The sequence below is a fragment of the Calonectris borealis genome, chromosome 9 (assembly GCF_964195595.1).
Source record: "Calonectris borealis chromosome 9, bCalBor7.hap1.2, whole genome shotgun sequence".
Classification (NCBI taxonomy): Eukaryota; Metazoa; Chordata; class Aves; order Procellariiformes; family Procellariidae; genus Calonectris; species Calonectris borealis.
Genome location: NC_134320.1, coordinates 16,823,368 through 16,849,363, shown reverse-complemented (window position 1 = coordinate 16,849,363; position 25,996 = coordinate 16,823,368). Strand labels below are relative to the sequence as shown.

Here is a 25,996-nt window from a genome sequence, read left to right as displayed (position 1 = left end):
CTCAGTAGACACTTTGGGATTAAAGTTGTATGACCTGGTCAGGGGTCAATATAGCAGATTGGTCTCATTAGTCCCTCCAGCCCTGTGCTCCTCCTGGGGTACACAAATAAGGTACAAGCATACCCCAAATACTACCTTAACTCAGGGTGCATCATCCTTAAATATACACGTATACAAAGAATGTTGCATAAACATTTGTGAGGCTTTCTCTTCTTCAGTATCTATGTAGAAATAAGGGTTAATTCTTTAACCATGCTCCTGTTCTAGCCACGCTCTACGATAGCTTTTGAGGATCTATCTCCTGCACAAGAGGACCAGGAAAGGGTCACAGCAAGCCTTAGGTTTGCCGGGCTAATGTTTTGTAACAACCAGTCCAATGCTGCATTGCTTCATTATTCAAATCCTGCTGACAGTCTATCTGATGTTTTGATCAGTTGTTTTTAATTGTTAATTCACTGTTTGATTTAGTTCTGACTCTGATTTCATGTCTGCAGTATTCACTCCTCATTAGCTCATTACCGTGCCACAATGCAGATCTATTTTAGTTTGGTGGTTTATTCATTAGCAAGAAACCTCCCAGAAAGTACACAGGACTTATTTTTTCTTTCAAAATCACAACCAGTCCCTAAGGCTAAAGACATTGCACGTGAGTTCAGATATTAAGGTATTTTATTAATACCTACCTACATCCCATTCAGCAGCAGCTCGCTAGGAATGACAATAGACTGACTTTGCCTTCCTGATGGCCATTGATGGCTTACCAAGGCTCTTTGCTCAGTTGCAATTTCTAGCTGAGGCCCAACATTTAATCTTTCAATGCCAACAGCCTTTTAGGCTTCTCCAGATTTTCACTAACTTCCAAGGAGTATTTTTGTATGTTTGGGCATCTCAGTCTCATTGCTTCGTTTCCCAGGGTATAGGCAGAGTCAGGGACTCCCACGTTTCCTCCCTGCTGTATCTGCCCCGCGGTGGCTCCTTGAACCTGGGGCTCCCCATTGCCCTCTCCACTGACAGCACACAGCTCGGTGCAGTCTGCCAGGGAGCCGGCTGGTTGCAGGTTATGGACAACAGCAAAGTCTTGTAGGTAAGCTCTTTGCTAAGTTGATTTCATGCCTTAGAGATAGGTATTGATTTCCCATTTTGATATACTCAAGTGAAAGAGATAATAAAACAATGCCATCTGCAATGGCGTCCTTCTCTGCATGCAATATTTCATCCTCTCACTACCTCGATCAGCCTTGTTCATAAGGGCTCTTAATAACTCCGGCTGTAATTAGGACTCGCTCTTACTGTGACCTTGTGAACTAGACTATCTCCTACTGCAGCTGAATGAATATTTCCCAAAATATGGATTTCACACACATTGTAATGTGATTTTGGTGTGAATTCAGTAGATCTGAACAATTATTTTCGGTAGATAAGAATGTTACTTCAGAATCTGTTTTCCTTACATATTGTAACACCAGTAAGATATAATAAATGCAGTTGCCTTTGAGCGTCGTGTTTCTCTAACCCACGTCCAAGTTTTGCCCAGAAAGGTGCTTTGCCAGGTGACCTGCTCTGACTCCTGTGAGGGAAATCACTGCTCTCCTGCAAGGACACACAAAAGGCAGCAGCACAAACAGGACCAGCCCTTGGAAAGCTGGGGTGTGGTTTTGGAGGCTGCCCAGACCTTTGCCGGTAGCTGCAGACCCCAGACCCCAGTGCACACCTACAGCAATGGCTCTTTGACAGCTGTAGACTTTATCCTCAGTTTAAACACATCTACTTATAGTCAATTTATAAACTTTCCAGGAGAGAAAAGTAAAATTCCACCAAGAAAGCAAGTTTTTTTCTCTCAGCTGGGGCTGGACCCCCACAGTTTGCTCTTCTGCATCTGTTAAATATTGCGGACAAGCGATTAATGACCAAATACTCTGTTCAAGCACTCTTACAGGGAGCGGAGAACAATTTTCTCCGGGTAGCTCTTGGGTCCCTGCTGTTAGATGCCTTTGAGCGAGAAAGGAAAGAGCCAGAATTGTGCCATCTAGTGACCCGAAGAGAGCAAGCATCTGTCCCCGGCCCCATCCTCTTCCTCCCTGCGCAAAAGCCTTTAGCCCATAATCCAGAGTCTTCAGATGACAATAAAAAACAGATTAATGAGCACTTCTACTATTTCCCCATCTTTTGTGTGCCACCCTCCTGGCAGCCCTGACCGATCCCCTGTTATGACTCAGCTGCCTTTGGTTTTGCTCTATTTTGCCTGAAAGCCAGTTTATGACTTTATTATTCAGCTCTTGATGTGCGGAGGTGAAAGTCCAGCCATGCGCCTCACCACGTTCCCTTCGCCTCTTGCTTCCAGATGGTCACCAAGCAATTAGCTCCTCTGCACTGCTCCCGTTTCCCCCTCTCAAGGCTTACTGACAAGAAGTTCCTTCACAAATACATCTGCCTTCTAGTGTTTGCTGGGTTTTTCTAGAGCAGTTTGCCATTTCTTCTCAAAGTCAGCAGGAAGTATAAGTCAGAGGATGAGTGGCAGCCAGAGGTTCACAGCAGAACAAGTGCTTTTCCAAAGTGGACCCTGTTTCTAAGGTGATGAATTATAAAGAAATGTCTCATCTTTCCTTATAGCTCTGGAAACGTTATACCAAACTGCATTAACTGCCCTTGTTAAGGGCTGAGTGCTTACAAAAGCGTAAGATACCAGGCAAAATCTCTGCTTTTGTAAGAATGGGAACAGAGGTCTGTAGAAACCTTGCCCTTCTGCTGGTGTACCTGAGAATAAGGGGGCAGGCTGGGAGAAGCAGCTTTCGTAGGCAACGGTAGGTCAGTAGGACCATCCCAAATACATTTGTAGAAGGAAGGAATCCTTCCTTTTCTCCATTTCAGTGATCAGGAAGGCAAGGACCAGGGCAGCGCCCACTGAGGCCCCTCTCATGGTACTCTCCTTCCCCACCCCAAGCCAGCAGCAAGGTCAGTTTATGCCCCCCTCAAGCAACCCTACACAAACCCTTTTTGCAGATGGGTCCAGCTGGAGCTTAATTTTGTGACAGCCAGTAGCTTTCTTTACTATAAGCCACCTGAGGCAATTTTGATGGAATAATTTTATTCCTTTTGTGAATAATTAAAGCACCCCAAACATGAAGCTGAATGCACCCTGGTAGCACAGAAACACAAACCTGTTTCCCACGAATGTTTCTGCAAGAGCAGCAGCCGCCTGGGCGCGTTGCTGAAAGCCTCGCTTGCCCTCTGTTGGGTGTCTGGGGAAGGATTTGCCGCCTCGGTAAGGAGTGCCGCTTACTGGACCTTGTAAAATAGGGATGCAGAGTGATGGAGGCATTGAAACCAGAGCAGTCCTTGCTTGTTAGCCTCTCCAGCCATCTGATTAGAAGGTGACATTCAATGAAATTAAAAGCAGCAATTTATTTAGAGCCAAGCAATTAAGAAGCTGGAGATGGTAATGTTCTATGCAGCTTATAATGCAGACAACCTGTGGAGTTCACTTCCACGAAGGAGTCACTGAAGCAAATGCAGCGTGTAGGTGGGAAGGAAGCGATGGTTGATTTAATGCCCACTAGCAGGCTATGCAAGCTGAAGTGACAAACATAATCAAATCTCATGCTTCAGGGCATAAATTGAAGGGGTTGAGTAGTGGTAGCAGTTATGTATATAAAAGGTCTGATCCTGAGAGGTGCTGATTACCTGCAATTCTTACTAAGTTCAGCCAGCGAAAGGACACTCAGGAATTGCTCGACTTCTCCGCTGGCTGAGTCTGTACTTGCTAATTTTCCTTATTAATAAATTCTGCAATATTTTAGCCTGCTGGCACAAACATTCATTTTGCTACAGTAACATTTATTTCCTTTCATACAAAAGTCAAACATTAAAGCTGCTTCTAAAATAAGATTTTATGGAGATAATTTGCAGTGGTGCTGGCAGAGAATTTGTCTCTCAAAATATGCTATAATTCTTTATCTAGTGAAGGTATTTATATAGCCTCATTATGAGAATATGTGAGCACTTCACAACCTTTAGTGCATTTATCTTCCCAGTTTCCTTCCTGAGCAGGGGAACTGGTACTAACCCCACTCTACAGGTGGAGAGCTGCTCCACGAGACAGGCTGTGGGTTTCCATTAACTTTTTGGGATACCTAAGACGGATCCAGCTGCCCACTTTGTCTGTGAGCTCATGGCTCCCCGGGCATGTGGTGCATGGCACTAGGTGTGACATTTACCTTCTGCACCAAGAGGTGTCTGATTGCAGCCCCCAGCCCTCGCCATTGAGAAAGCAGAGGTAGAGAGGTCAGGCGGGCTGAATCCAGCCTTCAGTGACCTGCCCATGGCAAACAAAGGAAATCTTTGCTTTCATCTGGAATCCAGCTAAGAGGGAAATTCAGCATCTTTCCTCTAATTTGAGAAATAGGCAGGCTAATACCTCCTAGGAATGGCTTAGGTAGAGCTGATACTGCTTGGGTATAAGGCAGCCTTCTTGAAGTCTCTTCCCATCCTGTCTGCAGTGGTCACCTCAAAGAAAATGGCATTCTTTATCCTAATAAATTTCTGTAGCTAGGCACCAAATACCTAACCCCATAATTCATGTCTGTGGGAACTGCCATGTGGGTCCTGGGCCATTCAAAGCCTGTAGGTCTGCAACGCTAGGGCAAGAATAGCTGGGAACAGTCACCATGAAATTAAGAACAGCTTAAATGAACAAACTCACTTTTTTTCATGTTCTGTAGCCAGCTCCTGCTGCTGCCTACTCCCCACATAATCCCCATCTCTTGCTTTCCTTCCCTGGCCATAAATTTGCTGCCTTTTGCACGAGACAAATCTGATATGCTGTGCTAAATATTTTAAATGTGGCAAACGATCCTTCATCGCAGAGTGGCATGATTGCATTACAATGTATTAGAACAACATGACTTTGCCAGAGGGTGTTTTTTGGCACCGTGCCGAGTGAAGGAGGCAGCCCAAGTTTGAGAAGTAACTATCAAGTCATTTATCAACATTCAGTCCTAAAACACATGGGGTTGCACCAGCTCAAGCAGCCTTAGAGAGATAAATCTGGAGGCTGAGCCAGAAAACCTGAATACAGACAGACCTTTGAGGGAGCTTCTCAAAATCCAGAGCCCTATCAAAATGTCAAGCTGAGCTCCTGTGACATATTCAACACATGCTTTTGGCATTTATTCTGTTGCATTTTGTCTCCCCTTTTAGGTTCAGATGAAATATGTGCTGCTTTTCAGTCTCTCGGCCAACCTGTGGAAAGGGCTGATTTGATCTCACACTACTGTAGCATAACGGAAGATCTCTGATGAACCGAGTGGAATCTCAGAAAGCCAACAGGTGGCATCTAGAGCTTGTTTTCCTTCATAATATCCTCATAGGATGGAGGCAACTCAGTTCCCCCAAGGCTGAACCGTGGGGCAGGAGAAGAGGACATCTCTGCAGTCATGCAGGGGCTCGGAGATCCGGAGAACGGGCACTGAGGCACTTCACTTGCTGGAAAAAAGCAAAGCCATAACCGTACAGTAGATAGGCGTGAAGAGTGAGTGTGGGGATGAGAGGGGTGAGCCTGGGAGGAGCTGTCAAACCACTTGGAAACAAGAAAGACATAGATGTAATTTTTGAAGCATGGCATCACAAAGCCTCTCACCACAAATTCCAGATGCAAGAAGTGAGAACAGAGGAATTTGGGTGGGTTTAGGGTGGGTCCTCCCTGTGGAGACACTGTTTATGACCACCCAGAAAGCAGGCAATACCTCCTCTGGGAAGGTCTTGCTCTAATGACAGAACTAGCTTTATTCTTCTTGGAGAAGAATTGTCTGGCCCAGCCTGCTGGTGCTGCTGGCAATACCCCAGTTCAGTGCTGGGTGCTACACATAGTCATTACAGCCCAGTCCTCAAAAGCTTGGGTGCTCCTGGGGGAATGCTGTGGGCGGCTACTGTGATGAACAGCACCCACCAAGACAACTTTTTGACAGACCCCAGTGTGTATCAGCCAGTCGAGCTGCCTGCTGGGGTGGCTCAAGTAGACCGGTGCGGTCTTGCCTGAGTGAGAAATTCGGGTCACATGTTGGAAAGGGCTGCCTGACCCCATGCGGTGCCCGTGGCCGAGTATGTCAGACAGCTGAGTGCCCTGGCACCAAGGAGAAGGTCCCACACGTCTCCAGTGTTACTATGGCCAAGCCCCAATTGGGCACCTTTGGGACACACAGACACAGGGAGAGCGCTGAGTTCAGCTGAAGGTACGGGTGGGGAAAAGAGGACGTGGCTTGCTTAAGCCCTCCAGTCCGTGGCTCCCACTCAAGCCTGGCTGCTTCTTACTGGGCTACAGATGGGCCACACAGGAGCCCACCGGGGACCTTGCAGTGGGTAGGGAGAGGACTAACCACAAAAGACATCCGAGCTGCTGAGCGCAAAGACGGCCAGGGTGCGTCGGTGGGGGAGGCAGCTCCGCCGTTTCAGCCAGCACTGCAGGCAACAGCAGATCCCGCAGGAGAGGAGCAAGGCCAGGAAAAACAACATCAGGAACCTGAGGCAGAGGCAGCAGGGGAGGAACAGTACCATCACCATCTGCGGGCAGCACCGACAGATGGCTGCGTGTCTTCAAATTAACATATTCATTAACATCTTTTGCAAATAGCCGTTAAATGTTGTGGTTTCCTCATCAGCGTACTGGACATGATCAAAGTCCCCAGAAACCAATGTCTCAGTGCTGAGTGCTCAGCGCCAAGTGCTGGCTGGAAATTCAAACATTTCTCCCCAAAATCATTCATCAGTTTTGCCCAGCTCAGTTGTCAGTGTACAGTGAGGAGGATATGGATAAATGATTCCCATTAGTCAGTAAAGACAGAACACAGGGACAGCCCAGGAGCAATGCTCTCTAGCTATCAGTCTCTCTTAATGCCTTTCTCTCTCTATATCCATCAAAGAATATTATTTGCCAGTTTTTCCCTCTAAAACAGATCTAAAACTTACCACACATACCAGCTGCTAAAGTTTTCATCGCTCTGCCCGACGCACCTAACAAGGGAAAAATAAAAGGAACTTTCAGTCCAGCGTGAGGGGACTGCACCGGCTCCAATCCACGTCTACCAACACGAAGAAAAGCATCATCCGTAAGTAGAGGATTGAGACCTCAATCAAATGAACCCTATTAAAAGTTTCTCTATGTAGATGGGAGCAGATGCAGATGATATACAAAGCAGCGTGCAACTGGTTTGCCTTTGAACACTGGCTCTTGCCACCAGCGTTTTTGCTGAAAACCCAAAGGGTTGCCAGCCTCCCTTTCCTCTTTTGGAATAAAAACTAAACGGCCCTTGTTCCTTTGCCGTGTCAGTGTGCCGGGCAGGAGCACAGCATTCCCGAAAGAACCCAGGGTGGGAGCAGCCGCGGGTGAGAAAACGGAGAGCCACACTCACCTCTCGCCAAGCTCACAGTCCGACTCAGAGTCTGCTAACTGAAAACACACGTGTCAATCAGAGAGGGCAGATAGGTGTTGGTTTTTTATCATTTACCAGTATCGTTACTGATCTTAGAGCGGGAAGTCGGAGAGGAAGAGCCATACAGGTGCTGGGTCCTGCAGGGATGAAAACCAGACCCCTCCCTAGCGACCGCAGGGCCGAGCTCTTGCCTCTGCGCGTCTCTGGTCTGAGCTCGCCCGTATCGAAACCAGTGGATAACCTCGCAGTGAGCTCGATCAGTTCAATAGTTTGCAGATGAAAGCCAGGTCATTTCTTTTGATGTGGAAGAGGGAAGGATGAGAGCAGGGAGACACAAGCAGGTGTCAGACCTGTTTACAGAACTGGGCTTTGCTATTCAGAAACGTCTGCTGAAAATGTCCCGTGACCAAGTTCTTGGGTAGCTCATTTTCCAGTAGCTAATTGTGAATGTAGCTGTAAATTGGAGCTGTTTTGACCAGACATGTGCTCTACCCAGCATTTTCCTATTTTCAGATAGTAGTGGTCTATCATTCCCAGAGTCAGGTTTCAGGTATTGCAAATATGTGAACCTGAAACTTGTTTTTCAGGTATATTTTCTACTCTCCGCTCAAGGAAGTTTATTTTTGCAAGCCTTGTTGATCTTAGCCTCAGTTTCAGATTATCTGGGCAAAAAGTAACCGGAGTGGTTCATCAGTGTGATTGAATCAAATTCAATACAATTTTTGGCTGACTCGTGTTAGGTGTCTTATAATGCCCAAATTTGCTACAAAAAACTTCAGATCAGGTATAGAATTGCAATAACACTGGGAAGCAGAATGAGCAAGATGGAAGAATTTAGATTTATTTCTTGGAGAAAACTATTAGAATGTAATTTGTAAATCATTACTTTACTTTGGATTTCCTTCTGCGTATATCCAAAACATGTAGAGATTTCTGACTTTCTTTGAGTCATACTGGAAAGCTCTGTTCTGTATTAGAGATTTCTATCAAATATGTATAATTGAGAGATCTCATATTACATCTCTAATTAACAGGACTTATTTATAAGAATTTTGTTGGCACTGTAAACAGCAAGAAATCACCCCACAAATCTCTATAATGTGTCTGATCCTGTGCACACGCTGCCTTTCAGTCCCTAGTTTCACCAGAGGTCTTTAGGTATAACAAGTCTTTCATATAAAACATTATCTATGAAATTTCACGAGCGGTTGAAACCCAAATGAGGAATAGAGAAAAAGACAGAAGCTTCAACTCTTCCAGACATGTCCTTTTAAAACTGAGCTAATTTGCCATGTCACACATGCACCCTGGTGCAGAATATTTTAATTTTGTTTTTGCACTTCAACTGAGTATTAGAATAACAGGTCAAAACCAGACAGCTGATTGCTGTGATTACGTGTACCCTGAGTATTCTTCATGGCTGAATGACAACCTCTGGACTCTCTTCTATCATCCTTCAAACTACCTCGGCAGAGCTACCTTAGCGTAGTTAAACTGCAGCAAAGTACATCTGCTCTGAGGCAGTAATCTATCAATGCAGCCAAACACCCACCCGTGCTGCTGAAGACCCATGCTCTTCCATTTCAATAGCCACAGACAGAATAAAGGATTAAAGCAGTGATGTTTTCTCTCCATTAATTGGAATTCTTGCGAATGTTAAATCCTCACGAAATTCATCAGGTCCTCAAAAATTCTTCCCCAAAAAATTAAAAAGGGCTGATGACTACATTCTATAAAAGTTGAAATCTTCCCCCCACAAAATCCCTAAAATCAGCCTGGTCCCAGCGAAGGGTTTGGTTACCTGGAAGAAGGTTAAACACAGAACTCCAGTTCCTGTGATCCATGAAGCAAAACACAAAGCTCCAGGTCTCTGCATCACTAGCAGGAAAAATGTGGGAAGAGCTTTGTTTGCAGCAGTGTTTTACCCTCTGTAATTTGGAGCTTTTAAAACTTCTCTGCTCATTGTGCCTTCAGCCAGAGAACACGTTACCCAATGGCTTCCTGCGCTTCAGAAATTACCACTAGCCAGGGAACGAATTTGGGTTTGCATGGACACATTCAAACAGCTGCTAGAAGTTAAAGGAACACTAGTTTAAGGTCAGCACCTTGCACTTGTTTCGGTATTTTCATAGCTGTTCACAAATTCCTGCTGCTGAAGCTTAGTTCCATATTAACCCACGGCTGTATTTAACAGGACCTGTTACAAATAAAGAATCACTGGAGACCGTATTGTAAGGCCATGCTTTCATTACATGTTGCCTTCAGCTGCAATTCTGGCATTACAGAAAAAGAAGAGCTACCTCCAACCATCTCCTATGCACTGTGCCTAACCACCTCAAACGTGCACCAAGGATGAAGGAAACCCTTCCCAGCCTGAGACAACCACCACCGGCACCTCTACTGCTGTTAGGCAGCTGCCAGCGTTGGTTTGCTAGGAAAACGCATCCGAAAAAACACACATCCCCAACGGTTCTCATAAGGGATACAAAATTTCATTGCACAATATAAGGACTGATTTGATCCTAATGGACATATCCAGATGATGTAGTTAAACAGGGGTGGAAGACGGATTGCTCTGTAGCTCTGATCACTGCAGAACGGACGATCCCGGTTTGTTCGGCAGTCAGTAATAGATTGTCACTGAAGTTTACAGCCCGTGGCTGAAACGCACCATTAACTACGGTTCTTCCACATTTAACACAAAGGGTGTTGCCGTGAATATGTTTAGCCGTCACTCCAGAAGTTAAGCATTATGTTGTGATGCCATTACCTTAGTAATGATTGACAAAGCTAAGCTGCTCTTCAGATATACCTCTGTGGCTTTGCTTCAACTAAAAGGTCAAGAAGTCTAACCAACTCTGATACACATACTCAACCCAGGTTTGTTATTGATTGTTAAAGTTTTGCGTCCAAACCCTGGTGTTCTTAAATGTTTACTTTCAGCTCACTGCTAATTAAAGGCAAGCCTCTGAAACAATGCCCTCTGAGAAAGCATCTCTCATCATGTTGCTGAGTGCATGTGCTACACAATATAAATGGTCTGAACATGTTGGTGTCCTGGTTCAGACCAATCCTTTTCAATTTTGTTCAACAGTAAATTGCCAAACCAATTTCTTAGCTGTTTTCTTAAAAGAAAAAGCTCCTGCAGTATAAAAATGTGCACAGCCTTGCTGGGAATCTTGTGACTCTTACAATTTCAGACTTCAAAGAGATCATCCATCAGTGAACTAATTTCAGATTTCTTCCTCTCACAATTACTTCCCTCTTGCCGGCACCCAGGATATTTCCAATTTAGAGCTACTGAATGGATCATCCCCAGTATTTTGGGGGGCAGGTACCAAAATGAGCTCCTGGAACTGAAAAATAATGCATAGCATCTGTTCTGTGTCTATTTCTAGAAAAAAAAGGGAAGAATTGAATTCTGCCGCTGCTCAGCTTCCTGGCCTAAAGGCAAACTTTGAAGTTTTTTGCTGGTTGGCCCCATACAGAGATTTCAAGAGGTGGTGGCAATTTGTCGGTAACAATGTTGGGAGGAGAGAGAGTTGGCTAAGAGGGGGTCCACAAACAGCCTGTCTCTTGCTTGAGGGGTGATCCCGATACTGAAAAAAGCTGCTGCTTCAACAAGAAAACTCTCACTGTCTGCGATCTGCTGAGCAGCTTGAATACATGAATATTATAAAGAGCCCCAGCACTTGCTCTAAGCCAGCCCAGACCTGACACCGAAAGCCCAGAGGAACTCTGCACCGAAACCCATGGTGGGCTGCGACTCCTCCTGCCCGCTGCCTGCCTACTGTGGCATTGCTGCCTTCAGGGTTTTGCAACACCGAGAGACTCATCTTCTGGGTAGCCTTGTGTCCGAGGGTTATCTCCAGTCTGAGGGATTTTTCTAGGCTTTTTGTCATTCCCCCCATGAGGAGATATATACACACATATGTATATACATACATGAAAGGTAACCCCTGCTCCCTCCTCCTCATCCACTTGCTGATGAAAAGTTTGGTATCTGTTGCCTCCTCAATCAATTATATCCACCTCATCAGTGGACTTGGGAGGCTGCTCTCTGATAGATGTTAACTCATGGCCATTAGATTAAAAATCTGTTATTTCCTCGTCACCTTATGTCGTTGCTAGGTGACAAATGCATCTCCCAGGCAGCAACAGGGACTACTGCAACATACAGCAATTTATGATTGTCCATTATCTCTTTGCTTAAAGTGCCTGGTCCTTTCGATGGGAGGAAGATGTGCAGTTCTAGGGTCATCCAAAGGGTGACTTTTAGAGTTGCCACAGAAACCACTTCCACTGGGGGCTGGCTCTTTCTGGGCTTCATGAGAGGGGATGCAAGACTGGGAGACAGGAAGAATTTGGGAGAAGTTGATTTAACTTGTCAAGTCTGATGGGGCCGAGTTTGGATTAGGGGACTGAATTTCAGGAACTGAGCTCGTTCTTGTATGTACGTGCACTAGAAGGGATGGCCTTTACTGCTCGAGTGTAATATAATAATTTTCAGTCGTGCTTTTGGTTTGAGCCAAAGTTTCAGGGAACATGCTGGGGATGTCTGGATTCTGGTGAGAGTGGGAAGGAATTTACTGGAAAACAGGAGCCCACACAGAGCCCCTGGCAGCTCATAAGCACAGCTAGCAGTTTAAACCTGTTTAAAGCTCTGCCTTAGCTGCCTTCAGAGCATTCGGTGGCTGCTGGGGATGACTTTTGAGAAAGCAATCACCTTGCTAAGCTCTGACCAGCCTCCCAGTACAGTCCAGAATGGGACTGTGAAAGACTTTTCCAGAAAGAAAGCAAGAAGGGAGAGTGGCAGGAGGGGAGGTGGGACAGACACAGGGAAGGACATAGGACAGGACAGAGAACACAGAGATGAGCTGTTGAAGGGAGACAAGGAAAGGCAGAACGGCCCTGCTCTCTACGTTAAAGTCGACTGACAAGAGTTAATTAAGCATGTGTGGGCTTTTTCATGTTGCAGCGTTTTCATATCACCACCACAATCAATTTTTCCTCCAGCCCAAGTCCTCTGGGAGCTCTCCTCTCCCTACGCAATTTGACTGCTGTGGCTGGCTCAGTCTTTGCTTTTGCAGCTGCACCCTCGGAGTCTGAGCTCAGCCAGGCTGCGATCATCCCGGCTGCAATCATCCCTCCCGGCCTGTCCTGGGAAGACTCGGGGCAGGTAAATCCAGCTTACCCCAAGAGAAGAGCAGGGTAACAGGGAGGACCGAGGATTGAGCATTACCTCTCTGCAAGAGGAGAGCTAAAGCAGCTTCGGTCTCGTCCTTATGAAATGAAAGCTGCAAGGAGCTCGTTGCTCCCTACAAACACACCGAGATGAATAAATCCAGCGCCAGGGAGAGCTATTTAAGCTAATGGCCAGTGCTGGCATGGGAACAAATGGGAGCAAACTGGCCATAAATAAATGGAGGCTGAAACACAAAGAAGGTTCACCCCATCCAGAGCAGCGAGGTTGTGCAGTAGCTTGCCTGTGGGAGGAGTGTGGGCATGAAATCAAACAGCTCCCAGGATGGAAGTCATTGAGCTCCTTCAGGGGATGTAACCGCTTCAGCAGGGCTTGCTGACCCAGGGAGTCCTTTCCCACCCCATGGAACCCACCCCAGCTGGTCCTTAGACCCTCAAAGCCATCTGCATGCACAGGAGTCAGCCAAGACAGCCCCGGGCTTGCGTGAGCAAGGAGGGATGAACTCTTTAAGACAAGCCTTGGTAGAGCTGGCACAGGCTGGCACATCTTTCAAAAGGATTATAAGTAGTTGCTGCTCACTGATGAATACGGCCCTTTGTGAGCCTGTGCGAGGGACATGCTGCACAGGGGGAAGGAAAGAGTCCAGGCACTGATTTAAATGAGTGCAAACAAGGGTGACATTGTTTTGCTGCATCCTCCCCAGGAGCAAGGCTTTGCAGGTCACCCTCAGATCTGAGACAACTGCAGCTACCTCCACTGTTTTGGATGGTCCAGAGAGCCCTTTTGTTTGTCTTGGTGTATCAGTAGGGAAAAACCAGCAGAGAATGGGGTCAGTGAAGCCTTTTGCCTGGCAGAAAGCTAAAGGAAAAGGTATTTCCTTTTAGGTTAGTTATTTGTAAAAGGGATTTCTCCTATATGTGCGTACATATTCCAGACTGAGAACTACAGAAAACTGTCTTCAATACATAGGTGTTCATGGAGTCCTCAAATCCTTAAGTCACACATTCATGGGAAGTCAAAACTTTAAAACTATCCAAAGTATAAAGTCCACTGAACTGTTGTGAGAAATTGCTGTGAGTTGTCCAAATACCCTTGTTTCAATCCTGCAATAAGCACCTGAAATAGATACTGCAACAACTAAAATATTGAGCATACATGAAAGGATTTAGGCAGGAGCTTTCTTGCTCTGGAATTCACAGGGGGAAGCAATTCTGAGAAGTGCACCTTTCCAGCAAGCATCTTGTGTATGCCTACAACTCTGGTACTGACTCTGCTCTCACCATTAAAAACAGAAAACAGTGCGCAGTGTTTTAACGGAGAGCTGTGTTGTGGTGGGGCAACGGGAAGCTGCAAAAATTTTGAAAAGTGGTTTGGTTCCCCCCCCCCCCCCCAAGTTGAGTTTTGTTTTGAAAACTTAAGTTGGATCCTAAAAAAAGAAGTGCCAAAATAACAGGATTTAGGCTAAGCCTAGCAGTTGTTTGGTTTTACAGGAGAATTCAGAGCTCAGAATTACATTTTAAGATCTACTGCACCTGAGGAATAAATGGTAGTTTGGCTCCTCTTATTTCTGGCTTGGGCATTAGGACTTGATACAATTCCCAGCTCTGTCACTGACTTCCCACATAGCCACAAACTTATGTGTATTACAGCCCACCTGGAAAAAGGGTGTAGGAGACCTTTCATCTCATGAGCTCTCCAGACACGCACTGTACCTCCCACAGAGGATGTCAGAAATCAGTTCAAAGGGCTGGGTAACCCTTGAGACTTGAGGAACAGAAAAGCAGAATTAAGGGTAAAGCTGATAAAATTAAAAGCAACTTAAATAAAGTGAAAGATGAAGTATACCAGAAATGGAGTCAAAGTAATCACCAGCAGAAATTTTCCCCTTTGGTTTTTTAATGTGAAATTGAAGCTGATTATGGCTACTTGAATCCTGAAGCCTGCTGCTGTTTCTTTGTGCTCAAACAGGTCCTCTTACTTTTAATCAGTTAAAATTGTATTTTAACCATCAGAAATTATATTTGGGTTTTAATTCTTTTTCTTAATTTCTCTTCTTTTTTTCTTACTCTGTTGCCAGGAGCTAAGAAATTACAGTTAAAAAATTAAATGTCTTTTGTATTTTAATCCCTGTAATTTACTTAGCTGCTGGATGTAAAAAGACAAAAGCAGAATAAATTGCTTGAAAGCAGATAGAAGCTTCATTTTCCCCTGCCTTTGAGTTACTGATAGCACATTGGACACCACATGGGAGGTTTTGGCTGAGAAATTAGCATGAGAATATCTGGCACATCCTGAAACACATTTTCAAGTCAATTTTCCAGGCAGAACCACTTAGCAATGAATGCTGAAACACATCACGCTGCCGGTCATTATCAGCTGGCACATGTACTACTTAGCCAAGAAACCCCCAGTCTGGGGGCTAGCTCTGCAAGAGGGGCCACATGGGCACAGGGACACATACGTGTCTCTCGGTGCCTCCTGCGACACCCAGACCCAAAGCACCAAAGGCTCAATATGCTGTGCCCCTAAGTGAAGACACCTGCTAACGTTTCAGCCTAAGGCTTCCCCAGATTTTCCAAATACCTAGTGACTGTTGCCACAGTTGGTTGCTTATAGCCGCACCTTGCGCCTTGAATTCTTGTCAGTTGCCCTTTATGGGCTTATTTTGAATTGTTGGGGGCCTCAGGTACAGCCTGTCCCCTGCCAAGCACCCCCAGCCCACCTGGGCTGCAGACAGGGAAGAGCAGTGCTCTCAGACCCTCCTTTCTTGCAGTCAGTCAGCTCAGGACAGGCTGCAGCCAAACACCTGCGCACCCAGGATTAGGGAGGGCTCACATCAGCATTTAGGGGTTCAAGAAACACAGCATCAGCAGGCTGCTCTCTAGCTTTCCTCTTGTGACAGGTAAAAATTCAAATGCTCTGCCTGGGAACATGGTGAGTTGATGCTTGGGGTGAGATGCTGGGTACCCACCTGCCTTGTGCTCCCCAAGCATGCTGCGGCAGCGTAGGTGGGATCAGGGTAGGGATGAGACAATGAGGCTCCTCGGGGTTTGCTCTCTCCACATCAGCCTCCAGAGCCCTGTAGCACAGCCAGGATGCCCTCCAGCCACCCAGCTCAGCTCATCTTCTCTCCACACTGGTGCCAGGGTGAGAAACATTGGCTGGAAAACCAGATGGAGAGCATGCATCTTTTTCCGTGCTCTGCAGGAGTTTGCTGCATTCATAAACAGAGAGAGAAAGAGAGAAATGGGGGATTCTTCCAGAAGACCACAGAAGAGACACGCTTAGCACAGCCCTTTCTCCCCTTCACCTTGCAAATCCCCCACCAGTTTTACTGTTTCACCTCATCTCCCAGTTTTATACCTTCACCTAGTAACACATCTGAAGAATGCACTCCTGTTTTTAGATTCAACCCATTCAAACAGCAAGGCTCTGCACACTTCCTTCATTTAACCTGTCCCTTAAAACTCACCCTTTGATTTCCCCACTGACTCCTGCTTCTGCTCCCTCAATTTCCCTCTGGCCAAGCAGCAGCATCCCAGCAATGTAAATCTTCCCAAGCTCATCTCCCCTCCCTAGAGAACCGGCTTAAATTCACCAGAAAGTCTTAGCTGGGCCTGAAGCAGGTTTTTATAATCCCCCATATCCCACAGGCCTTTGCAGCTCTGGAAGCAAAAGGTGGAAACACTCAGAGCTGCCCTGAAAACAGGTGAGGGTGGTTGTGTAGGACCTATTCAATAGGAGGGGAAAATGATCTCTCCCCTCTTTGCTCTGGTGATAATCTCTCTTCTAGAGCAAACAAACTCCAACTGGCCACTTTTGTAAACACCTTCCTTGGATTTGTGGGGTTTTTTGTGCTGTAACAGCACTTGGATGTGCAGGGTGATAGGGGCTGTATAAACAGTCTCCTGATACACGTGAGAGTCTGGATGTCAGAGAAGTGACATTCTTCTCAATTCCACCTGGACAGCCATCGGCATTAGATATGGATCTATTTTTCAGACCTCCCCATTCTCACAAGGTATTACTCCTGCCCCACCTCTCCCTGAGTCTCTCCAGTATGCTGCAGACATCGATTAGCCCCAATCCTGTGAGAGAAGAAGAAAATACTTAGATTACGTTGCCTCTTGGGATGCTTGGGCACAGTGTTTGAGTGACAGAACAGAGACTTCCAGGGACGTGATGGCAGCGCTGGGGCTGGTATCCAGGCGTGCTGAGGTTCAGCTGCACTGTGTTAAGTATCATAGCTTACACACCTAAAAAGTATGCCTGGGGAAGGCTTTCTGGAGGAACATGCTTGGAGCAACAGAGCAACAGCAGTACGAACACTGAAAATCACAGCTCAGACACCCACCTCATCTCCTGTGCACAGACCTCATCTTCCTTGAGGTTCCCATCCATGCTCTCATGCTTTTCTTACTCTTGCAAGCTCTGATGTCAGGGACAGAAAGAATGAGCCTAATCCTGCGAGACGCAGAGTTCCCGCTGCCTGCAGGCAGGGCGGATGGCGCGGGGTCATCCTTGGGGCGAAACCCGGGCAGTTGGCTCCTGCCAGGGAGGATGTTGCACCAGGGACCCAACACCGCACTGGGCCAGTGCGAGCAGAGTGGGCCCTGAATGGAGCACAACCATCTGTGAATTTACTATTCCTTCTCAAATGCTAATTAGTTATTTACATAAAACTTTAGAACATTTTAATGAGTTGCGTTAATTTAGAATTCACAGAAAGAGAGCTATAAAAGTCTATTATATGGGACGCTTATTCAAATGAAGCTTGAAATGGCACATGGTGATGTACTCGCAAATCTCCTGCCAACACAGTGAGAAAAAAGAGAGGGTGGCCAGGCTTTGAGCGAGGCAGCGGGGAGACTGGCATTTCTGCTGCACTGGGTAAAGCTGAGAAGCCAGTCCTGGTTAGGGAGATGGGCCTTTCCCACTCGAGGTCTCAGCTTGACAGCCCCAGACTCATATTGTCCCAATGTCATTGCATTTGATGTGTCCTCCTCCTCAGGGGAGCATTAACATCTCTCTCTTTTCTACTGGTTAGCTATTTTTCCTAAACTTGTAGAAGTCACTATTATGTTTGAGTTGATTTGAGGTGATTCAAATCAGACTAAAGATGGTCAACAGTTTGTGGAGCCACAGGAATGAGATAGATGGACATCAGTCCATCAGTCGTATAATCACGCTGCCCTGTTTCTTTAGGAGATCAGGTGATGCAAACAAATGCAGTTCCAGTACGGACATCCAGGTGGGCTATAAGTTCCCCTGGGACTGCTTCACAAGTCTTTGCCTTTCAGCTCAAGTCCTGGCATGGGCACCACTGGGCAGCAAAACTCCCTCCTGCTCTGTGCAGGCTGTGACAGCATGCCCAGACATCGTTCCTCTGCCATCCCACCTGCGCTGCCTGCACTGGCAGTAAAGGCAAAGTGTGCTGGTCCTGCCTCAGCTGGACCTTTGTTCTCAAGGTAGGTGGAGAAGGACTTTCTTTCATCAAGTTTTTCCTTTCCTCGGCACTGAATTCAATTAAAGCAAAGCCACCTGGATGTGGCTAGACTGATAACTCTGTAAATCCATCTGTCTCAAGTTGTTACAGAATCTAAATTATACCATCACCATTAATCCCACGATAGAGAAATGCCCAAGAAGCTATATAAAATAAGAGACACTCTGCCCTAAAATTTCATCTGGCAGGGAAAATTGTTTTCTGTATAAAATACTGCACACGTTACCTCTTGAGGTTAAAGACTTGATTCAATAAATCTAGAATTACCCCAAGTATACCTTTACTTGGAAACCATCTTCCTTGAAGCAAGGTAAGTTCCAGCATCACACCCAGTTGTGATATAGCTGCTGTCTGCCTGAAGAGCTTGAGGACAGCATGGAGTGAGGGAAATGCAGTGCTCTATCCAAAACATTACAAACAGCGTGGTGAAATGAAAAGTTAGAGGCAGCCACAAACTCTTGTCTGCTCCATGACAAAACACCTGTTCTCTTGGGGCTCACAAGAAGTCTAGGAATATTTTTATGTCATGTTCTAAAAATCAACAGAACAGTAGGAACATTGCACTCAAACAGATCCACTCCACTAAAATCAATGGGTCAGTTGGGCTTCCTGTACTTCTTTGATGACCCATAGTCTGGTGTTTTGCAGACTGTTGGGCAAATAATGCTAGAAAGACTGTGTTTTCAAACCAGAAAGAAGGTTTTGGCTGCATAGACTCCATGGGCATCTATTACTCTGCACAGATACTGGAAAATATAAGTCATTGTCCATAGCAGGGAAAGATCACAGAGGACTGTCATGAGAGGAAAGAGGTGACTATCAGGAGCAAATGACCTGTTCATTAGTCTATGGGTTATACTTGCAGAATAAGAAGCAGGGATAAGTCCTGCTACAAAACCTGTTCAGAAGGGGAGTGGAGAACATATTATAAAGTTCAGCTCTGTGTTGTCTGGGAAAGCAGGTGGACCACTTAACCTAAGGATGGACTAGTTCATCTGGAAAGGGAATAACTAACCTGGAGGTGGCTGCTTCCATCTCTAAGGTCTTTGGCTTCAGGGGAAAGGATTGGGGCATAGCTCAAGACAAGGGGCATGTGTAATCCCATGGGAGTAGATGTGTTGACTTGATGGAGGCCCGTCTGGGACTGTTGTTTCAGTCTTTGTCAAAGATGAAGAGCCTGAAGATGCTTCGAGAATCACTGCCACCATCAAGGCAAATTGGAAATATTCTCTGGGCAAGAATTTGCTTGATAGCAACAACAGAAGGAAATGAAACTAGAAGGCACTGGCAGCCAACTGGCAGGTAGTTCATGGGTGTCAAATCCTTTAATCCAACCTTTTGAAGCCCATCAAAAGGTTTTACAGCCAGTATATAAATGTCCTGTGAAATACAAGGCTGCTGGAAATTATTGAGGACAAGAGCCAAGCACAATTCAGAAAGAAATTGGACATCACCATGGAAAAGGAGAATTTGCAGAACAATGAAGTTTTTTTTGGAAAGCCTTTCCGTTTTGATGCACAAACTAGATGCACACTATCAGAGGTGCAGAAGAAACATAACTCATAATTACTCTCTTACTTTCCTCTGGCTGCTGTGGGAGCCAGGACACCAGAACAGTGCTCAGCAGAGCAATCCCTATTTCCAATTTTGTGCTCTTGCTGTTTATTCGGAGCTCGCCCATTGACCCACCTTCCTGTCACAGACTGATGAAGTGCACCTCAGAAGGACTGCCTGCAATATAAAGCAATCAGTGAAAAGGAAAAGGGAACTGGAGGGTATAAAACAAGTAGCTTTTTACTAGCGACTTCACTGTGAAGGAGCTGGAAGTCACGGCAGGGCAGTGGCGCATGTCAGGATAGTCCAGAGGAAAGCCATGGAAATGGCTGGGGAGCTCAGACCAGAAAAACCACCTGCAGTCTTGTGTTGGCCTGAGCGTTGATGCCCGTCTCCAGGTATATAAAGGCAGGCTGCCAGGGTGGGCTCGGAAAGGTAGGCACAGCATCACCTCACTGTGCACACAAGGTCCACCCCAAACCTCATTCCTACCATCCCCACCCCTCGCTGGTCTATCTCAGCGTTGCCCTATGTAAAAGCCTCTGGAGGACCAGCTCGTAGGAGGCAGGGACACACCGCCTGGCCCCTGTGCATGGAGCAAGCAGGCCTTCTCTCATCATCAAAAATGAATAGGCTTGGTCTCAAAGTCTTCCACGTGCGGGATTCAAACCATGGTTTTAATTAAACTGAGGAGGAGAGGACAGAGAAGGAATGATGGAGGTGTGGAGGGCTGTGGTTTTGTTTTGTTTATAAGTTCAGTATCTCGTGAACAAAGAGAAGTGGAACAGCATGGCAGAAACCGGTGCTGGAGAGTGTTGGTCCATAGCATCAGGGCCAGGGGTGATAGGAGACGATGCCCCAGTGCCCAACGGCTGGCCAGTGCCTCGAGTGACAGCCTTGCCGTCTCCCAGGCTGGCCAGGTTTCCCCAGGGCTGCAGCCAGAGTGAGAGAAAGAGCTTTGAAGAAGGGGTAGATCTTTCCTCACCAGCTGGGAAGGGTGAGTAGATCTAACTTTACACTTCATCAGAAAACAGTTTCGCAAAGCTTGTGTACTCAGGTGATGAAGAATTGCACTTGGCAGATAGCAAATGCACATCATATCCCGTAAATCTTTCCTAAAAGAGCATCACAAATTAATCTCTCTGCTGGAGTTCTTCAGTTTTTTGGAGCATCATTTATCAATTTAATTTAACATTACTTCAGTTGCTAAGGAGCCATGATTGGAAACCTGCACCAAACAGGTTTCAATGATAATGCCTGGTCATCTAATTGGAAAATATTCAAAAAATCAAGCTGAAGTTTATCCTTTCCAGCCACACTGCACAGAGAGACACAGAAATGTTCCCTATTACATATAATAACGCTGTTTATTAGTCAAGACTTGTAATTGTTGGAGAGAATAGCAAAATCCCAAAAGGTTCAATAAAAGTGACTCGCAAATTAATCTCATTACGCCTGAAATTGAACTGCTTTCCATGCTCCTGGCAGAGATACCTCAAGGATACTGAAATTGCCTGTGCCTCTGTATTGCATTCATATCATCATCCTTCTGCTTTACACAGTAATGCAGTAAGTCTCCATCAGGCCAGTGACGAGACGGGGGATGTTTACTTAGTGATGTGTGAAATGATGAATAAAACTTCAGCAAATTTTGGGGGGAGAGGGCAGTGAGGGGAGAGCTTTATTACATTATTGGGTCACCATCGATTCCAGAAATCCAGAAATTTTGCACATCTTTCAAATAATGAACATCGAATGGGAGGAAAAAAGAAAGGTTCGATGCTGGTTCAAATTTCTGCACATCCGAAAATGTATCTTCATTTCAATTAAATCTTGACCTATTTTTAGTCAAAAGAGCCTTCTGTGTCTTGTTACCTCAGAAGACTGGCATTGCTAGCAGGATGCTGAAATCTCAGGTCCCGGCTCAGCGGGGAGCGATGGAGGCTTTCCTCGGGGCAGCGCGGTGCCGGCGCCGCATGCAGGCAGGTCTGCCTGCGTGGGGCCATGGGCTGCCTCCCACGTGTGTCCAAGTGCCCTTCCTCATTGCCATCGCTGCAGGGGAGGGCTAGAGCAGACACAAGGACTGAAACAACTTATCTGGTGTCGTACAGCAGATCTCAAATGTACCAGCAACTGGAACCACGAGAATGAATCAGGCCCTCCAGCTCCCAGCCCATGCAGGGCAGAGGCTGGGGCATTGCACTGAAGCCCACTGTGGGATCACAAAAAGGGACCTAAGCTGTCACTGAAAGAAACAAGACGGAGAGCCAGACCAGTAATTTTTCTAAATGAGTATTTTCAAAGAAAAAGATAGAGCGATGTTTCGAATAAGCTCCTGCGACATAAATAATAAATAAGCAATATAATATCTATATACAGACATACACACATATACACATGCATTATGAAGAGCTCTTCTTTACTCATTAATTCCCTTGGGAGTTAGAAAATCACAGCTGAAAACAATCGTTTGTATGCAGAAATAGACAGAATTTTCTGGTTTTTACTAAGACAATACTTTTTGGCCAAAAAAAACCCAAATTAATGTGGGACATGGTCAATAATTTTGTCTAAAAAAACCTGAAAGAGATATTTTCAAGAAGTAAGGAAATAAAAAAGCTGATTTTTATATTTGCAGTTTCGTAAGGTTTAATTTTACAACACTATTCTTAAGACCTGACCCATTCAACCCTTGCATAAGGCTTCTAAAAACTGTGTATTGCACTGGGAGTGGTTCAGCATGAAATGGCGGCGGGGAGGTACTCACCAGAAAAAAGACAAAACCCCCCAAATTTGATTTGAAGTGATCTTAAACCAATGCGTCCACTTTTCTGATTCATCTTCAAAGCCAAAAAAATTCCCAGTTCTACCAGGCATGCTCATCTTTCTGACAACTGGGCAGGTGGGCCATGAGCCAGCAGCTCTGCGTGCTCCTGCCAGTCCCTCTCGCCACCAGCAACAGGCAGTTCCACTTCTGCCCCAGCACTTCTACTTGTGTGTTGCATCTTCAAACCACACGGCACGAATCCTTGAGCAATAATATTTGATCTGATATTGCATAATCTCCTGAGCATATAAAAATTGGGAAGGCCACAATAATGTCTACCAGCAGAGTGAGTTTGATGATACTGATTGATTAAAAAAAAAAATTATAAAAAAATTCAATGTTTTCCTTGGGTCTGGGAGGACGAGATGCTCCCCAACACTTAAAGTCACTTTCAGACAATGTTTCCTGCCGTTTTCCTGGCCTTTTGCAGCATTCCCCTGACTTTATTTCTGATCTTAAACACTGAGGATTTAATCAACCATTGCTCCCCCTGCTCTTGAAATCAAAGCAGTTCAAAGCACTCATATTTACTGAGTATCATTAGATCATGGTGATGAAGTAGCTGTGCTTGTATCCTTGATCCACTGCTTATTACAAGGCAACATAAGATAGAGTTGTCTTTGCCCGATAGCACTTTACCAAGTAAAGCCCTGGACACCAAACACAATGATGGGAGGAGGAAAGGACAGACCTTCCATATTTTTCTAGGCTAATCTTAAAGTTAATGGAAAGAAGACAACAGATTTCTTGTGAGTTTTTTCTCTGTGTATTAAACCTTCTTTCTTGTGTTGAATGCAAGGCTGGGTGTTCCTTATTTTGTTACAGAAACTAGCAGTAGTTGATTTTATCCATAGTGCCACCAAATTTTATCTACCTAACGCCTGGAGAGTTGTTTCAGGAAGAGATGACAGATGCTACCAGCAATAAGAAAAGCACATGCCCTTTGGATATATAACTGAAATGCAAAGGACTCTCCTAGCTACTTCCAGCAGTACAAGCAAACCTGGCTACAGCGGGAGAGAAAATCGAGAGCTGCTCCCTGAGGACTGGCAACAGCTCCTTTCCGCTGCAGGCAGGCACATGAGAGGCCTGGGGGATTCACCAGCTCTGCTACGCGGGCTGCACATACTGCTGCTTTAGGCAAGTCTCTAGCAATCCACCTTGCTTGGGTTTTCACGATCTAGAACAAGCCCCGGTGAGGACTGGGGCGATGGTTGTTCCAGAGATCCCCTTCCACAGAGCTGCAAAACTTCACGATGCCAAACACTCCCTTGTTAGGGCTCATCAGGAGTTAAGCTAATGATAATATCTGTCATAAATACTTCCAGGAATGACAAAACTTCACTCTGCATTGCAGTCATTGAGTTGTTGGCTGTGCCTCGCTGTTCGTAAACACATGCTGAGTATTTTGAACAAATAATTCTTAAACTTCAGACTCTTCCCTTCAGGATATTCCCTAGTGACAGTTTGTGCTTCACTTTGAAAGAAACTGATTCTTCATTCAACAAACGAAATGTTTGCCAGAATAGCATATTAAGAAACCAAACTCCCTGCCCGTCTACCACCAGGCAGGACCCAGCTTTACCGGCCTGCAGAAGGGACCATGCTGCTGCTCAGCCATCAGTGCACCTTGAGAAACTCCCTGAGCCCTCCTCGCTGTGCGCTCCTCACCTGCATCGCCAACAAATACCTCCAGAGTCAACATTTCTGAGGGAGCCACGGCCCTTGGGGACTGGACCTGAGATACACAGAGCAGAGGTGTCTGCTCAGAGTCACTTACAGTCCAAACCACACAAATTCTTTCACAAGCAGATGCAATAACTCTGAGTTGTTTTGCCTCGAATATCTGGAACATTTCTTTTCCTTGGGCAAGTAATCAAATAGGTGTTACCCTCGCTATATGTAAAAGAGCACTTAAGTGTGTCCTTAATTTGTAGTATAGTATTTAAGATTAAACTCATGTTTAAACAACAAGCAATTTTTTTTCCTTTTAATTAAGATTTATACAGGTTCCCATCTGTAGACTACACGATGAAGTCCTAATGAGCAGGGAGCCTAATTATGATCATTCTGTAATTGAAATAATGTGTCTCTCAGAATAAGACTATTATGTTGCCAGATAATGGACTAATGAGCTCCAAAGAAGGACTAACAAAGGTCTGTAAAAGACTCTTGCGGTTCTTATGAGGACATGCCTACTTGCAAACACCTCCATGTAGTATTCAAACACATATAATGTGATATATAGCATGACATGTCCAAAGATGTGTATCAAGGTGTTGGTAGTGGCTGAAGTTCAAGGGCATGCCTAAAAGCAACAGAATTATTAATGCAAGACAGAAGAAAATAAGCCAGAGAAGGCTGTGACGTAGGAGACAGATCAGAAGCATAAAAAGGGAAGTCAGTGGGAGTCAACACTGGGAAAACAATCAACATCCACCACAATATTCGTCCCATCGGCTGAAACCAGCTCCCTCCACACTCTGAATGATGAAATACACTTGAATCCAATATTTTTTCTTGCCTAAATGACCAGCTCTAATCATGAGCTCCACACATTGCCGCTTTCTTCATCGTTCAGCTGGTCAGGAAAGAAAAGATAATTACAGAATGTTTGTTTAGTAATTGTCTGGTTCTATTTTGGAGTTTGCTTCTGGTGCTAACGAATGCGACTCCATTATGTCATTTATCATGTGAACAGTCAGGTTGAGGAACATTTTAAATCAGGAACTATTTTGGTTTGCATGAGAAATAACCCCACAGAACAACTGACAGCATGTGTGAGCAGAAAAATTCCATGCCTGAAAATGATAAGTTAGGTGATTTCACTGGATAAAAACCTAAAGGAAATCTCTTTTCACCAGCAGAGCAGAGCGTTCATGGGGAAGGGAAGAGTTGCAGCCCCATATTCCTCACGAGGAAGTCCAGATTGCAAGTTATTTAACTGGCTTGCTAGGAGACATTTGTTTTCTGTTACTTTTTCTACTATCACCCGTTGCAAGGGAGAACTTTTATTTAGATCTTGAACGTGCTAAAAATTATACTCTAAACCTGACTTAAGTACAGATTAAATAGGTTGTAATTATATCTCAGGTGTGGCAAGAGCAGGAAAGTGGAGCTAAGGGGAGGCACCAGCCAGACATTATGCAGAGATACATCTGGAAAGCGATGGGGAGTCACAGCTCTTGTCTAAACACCTCCCTCCCCATAAATCCACGTTTGCATCAGAAACATTAAATTCCCTGTGTTATGCCGTAGCACCAGGTACATGACTTTTTCCTGACTTAATATGGCCCAACGCAATGCACTTCTCCATTGGGGTGGGATCTCACATGTATTCCCTCTCCTATGGACGGGCGTCATTCTTGGTGAGCACGAACATGGTGATTGGGCTCAGCAGAGAGAAAGGCGGCTGGGAGCACACAGCCATGTGAGAACAAACTAGAAATTTCCTCTGAGGGTATTTTCAACCTCAAAATAAT

At 45.4% G+C, this 25,996-nt stretch overlaps 1 protein-coding gene across 1 annotated transcript; it reads right to left on the bottom strand.

Moving 5' to 3' along the window:
- Window positions 1-5,332: 5,332 nt before the first annotated feature.
- On the bottom strand, window positions 5,333-9,300 carry TMEM207 (transmembrane protein 207). The gene is made up of 5 exons (XM_075157640.1): window positions 9,226-9,300; window positions 7,404-7,441; window positions 6,961-7,005; window positions 6,372-6,514; window positions 5,333-5,481 (listed from the first exon to the last, which is right to left on the bottom strand). Exons 1-5 carry the CDS (start codon window positions 9,298-9,300, stop codon window positions 5,333-5,335), a joined length of 450 nt encoding a protein of 149 aa, XP_075013741.1.
- Between the last annotated feature and the right edge of the window lie 16,696 nt (window positions 9,301-25,996).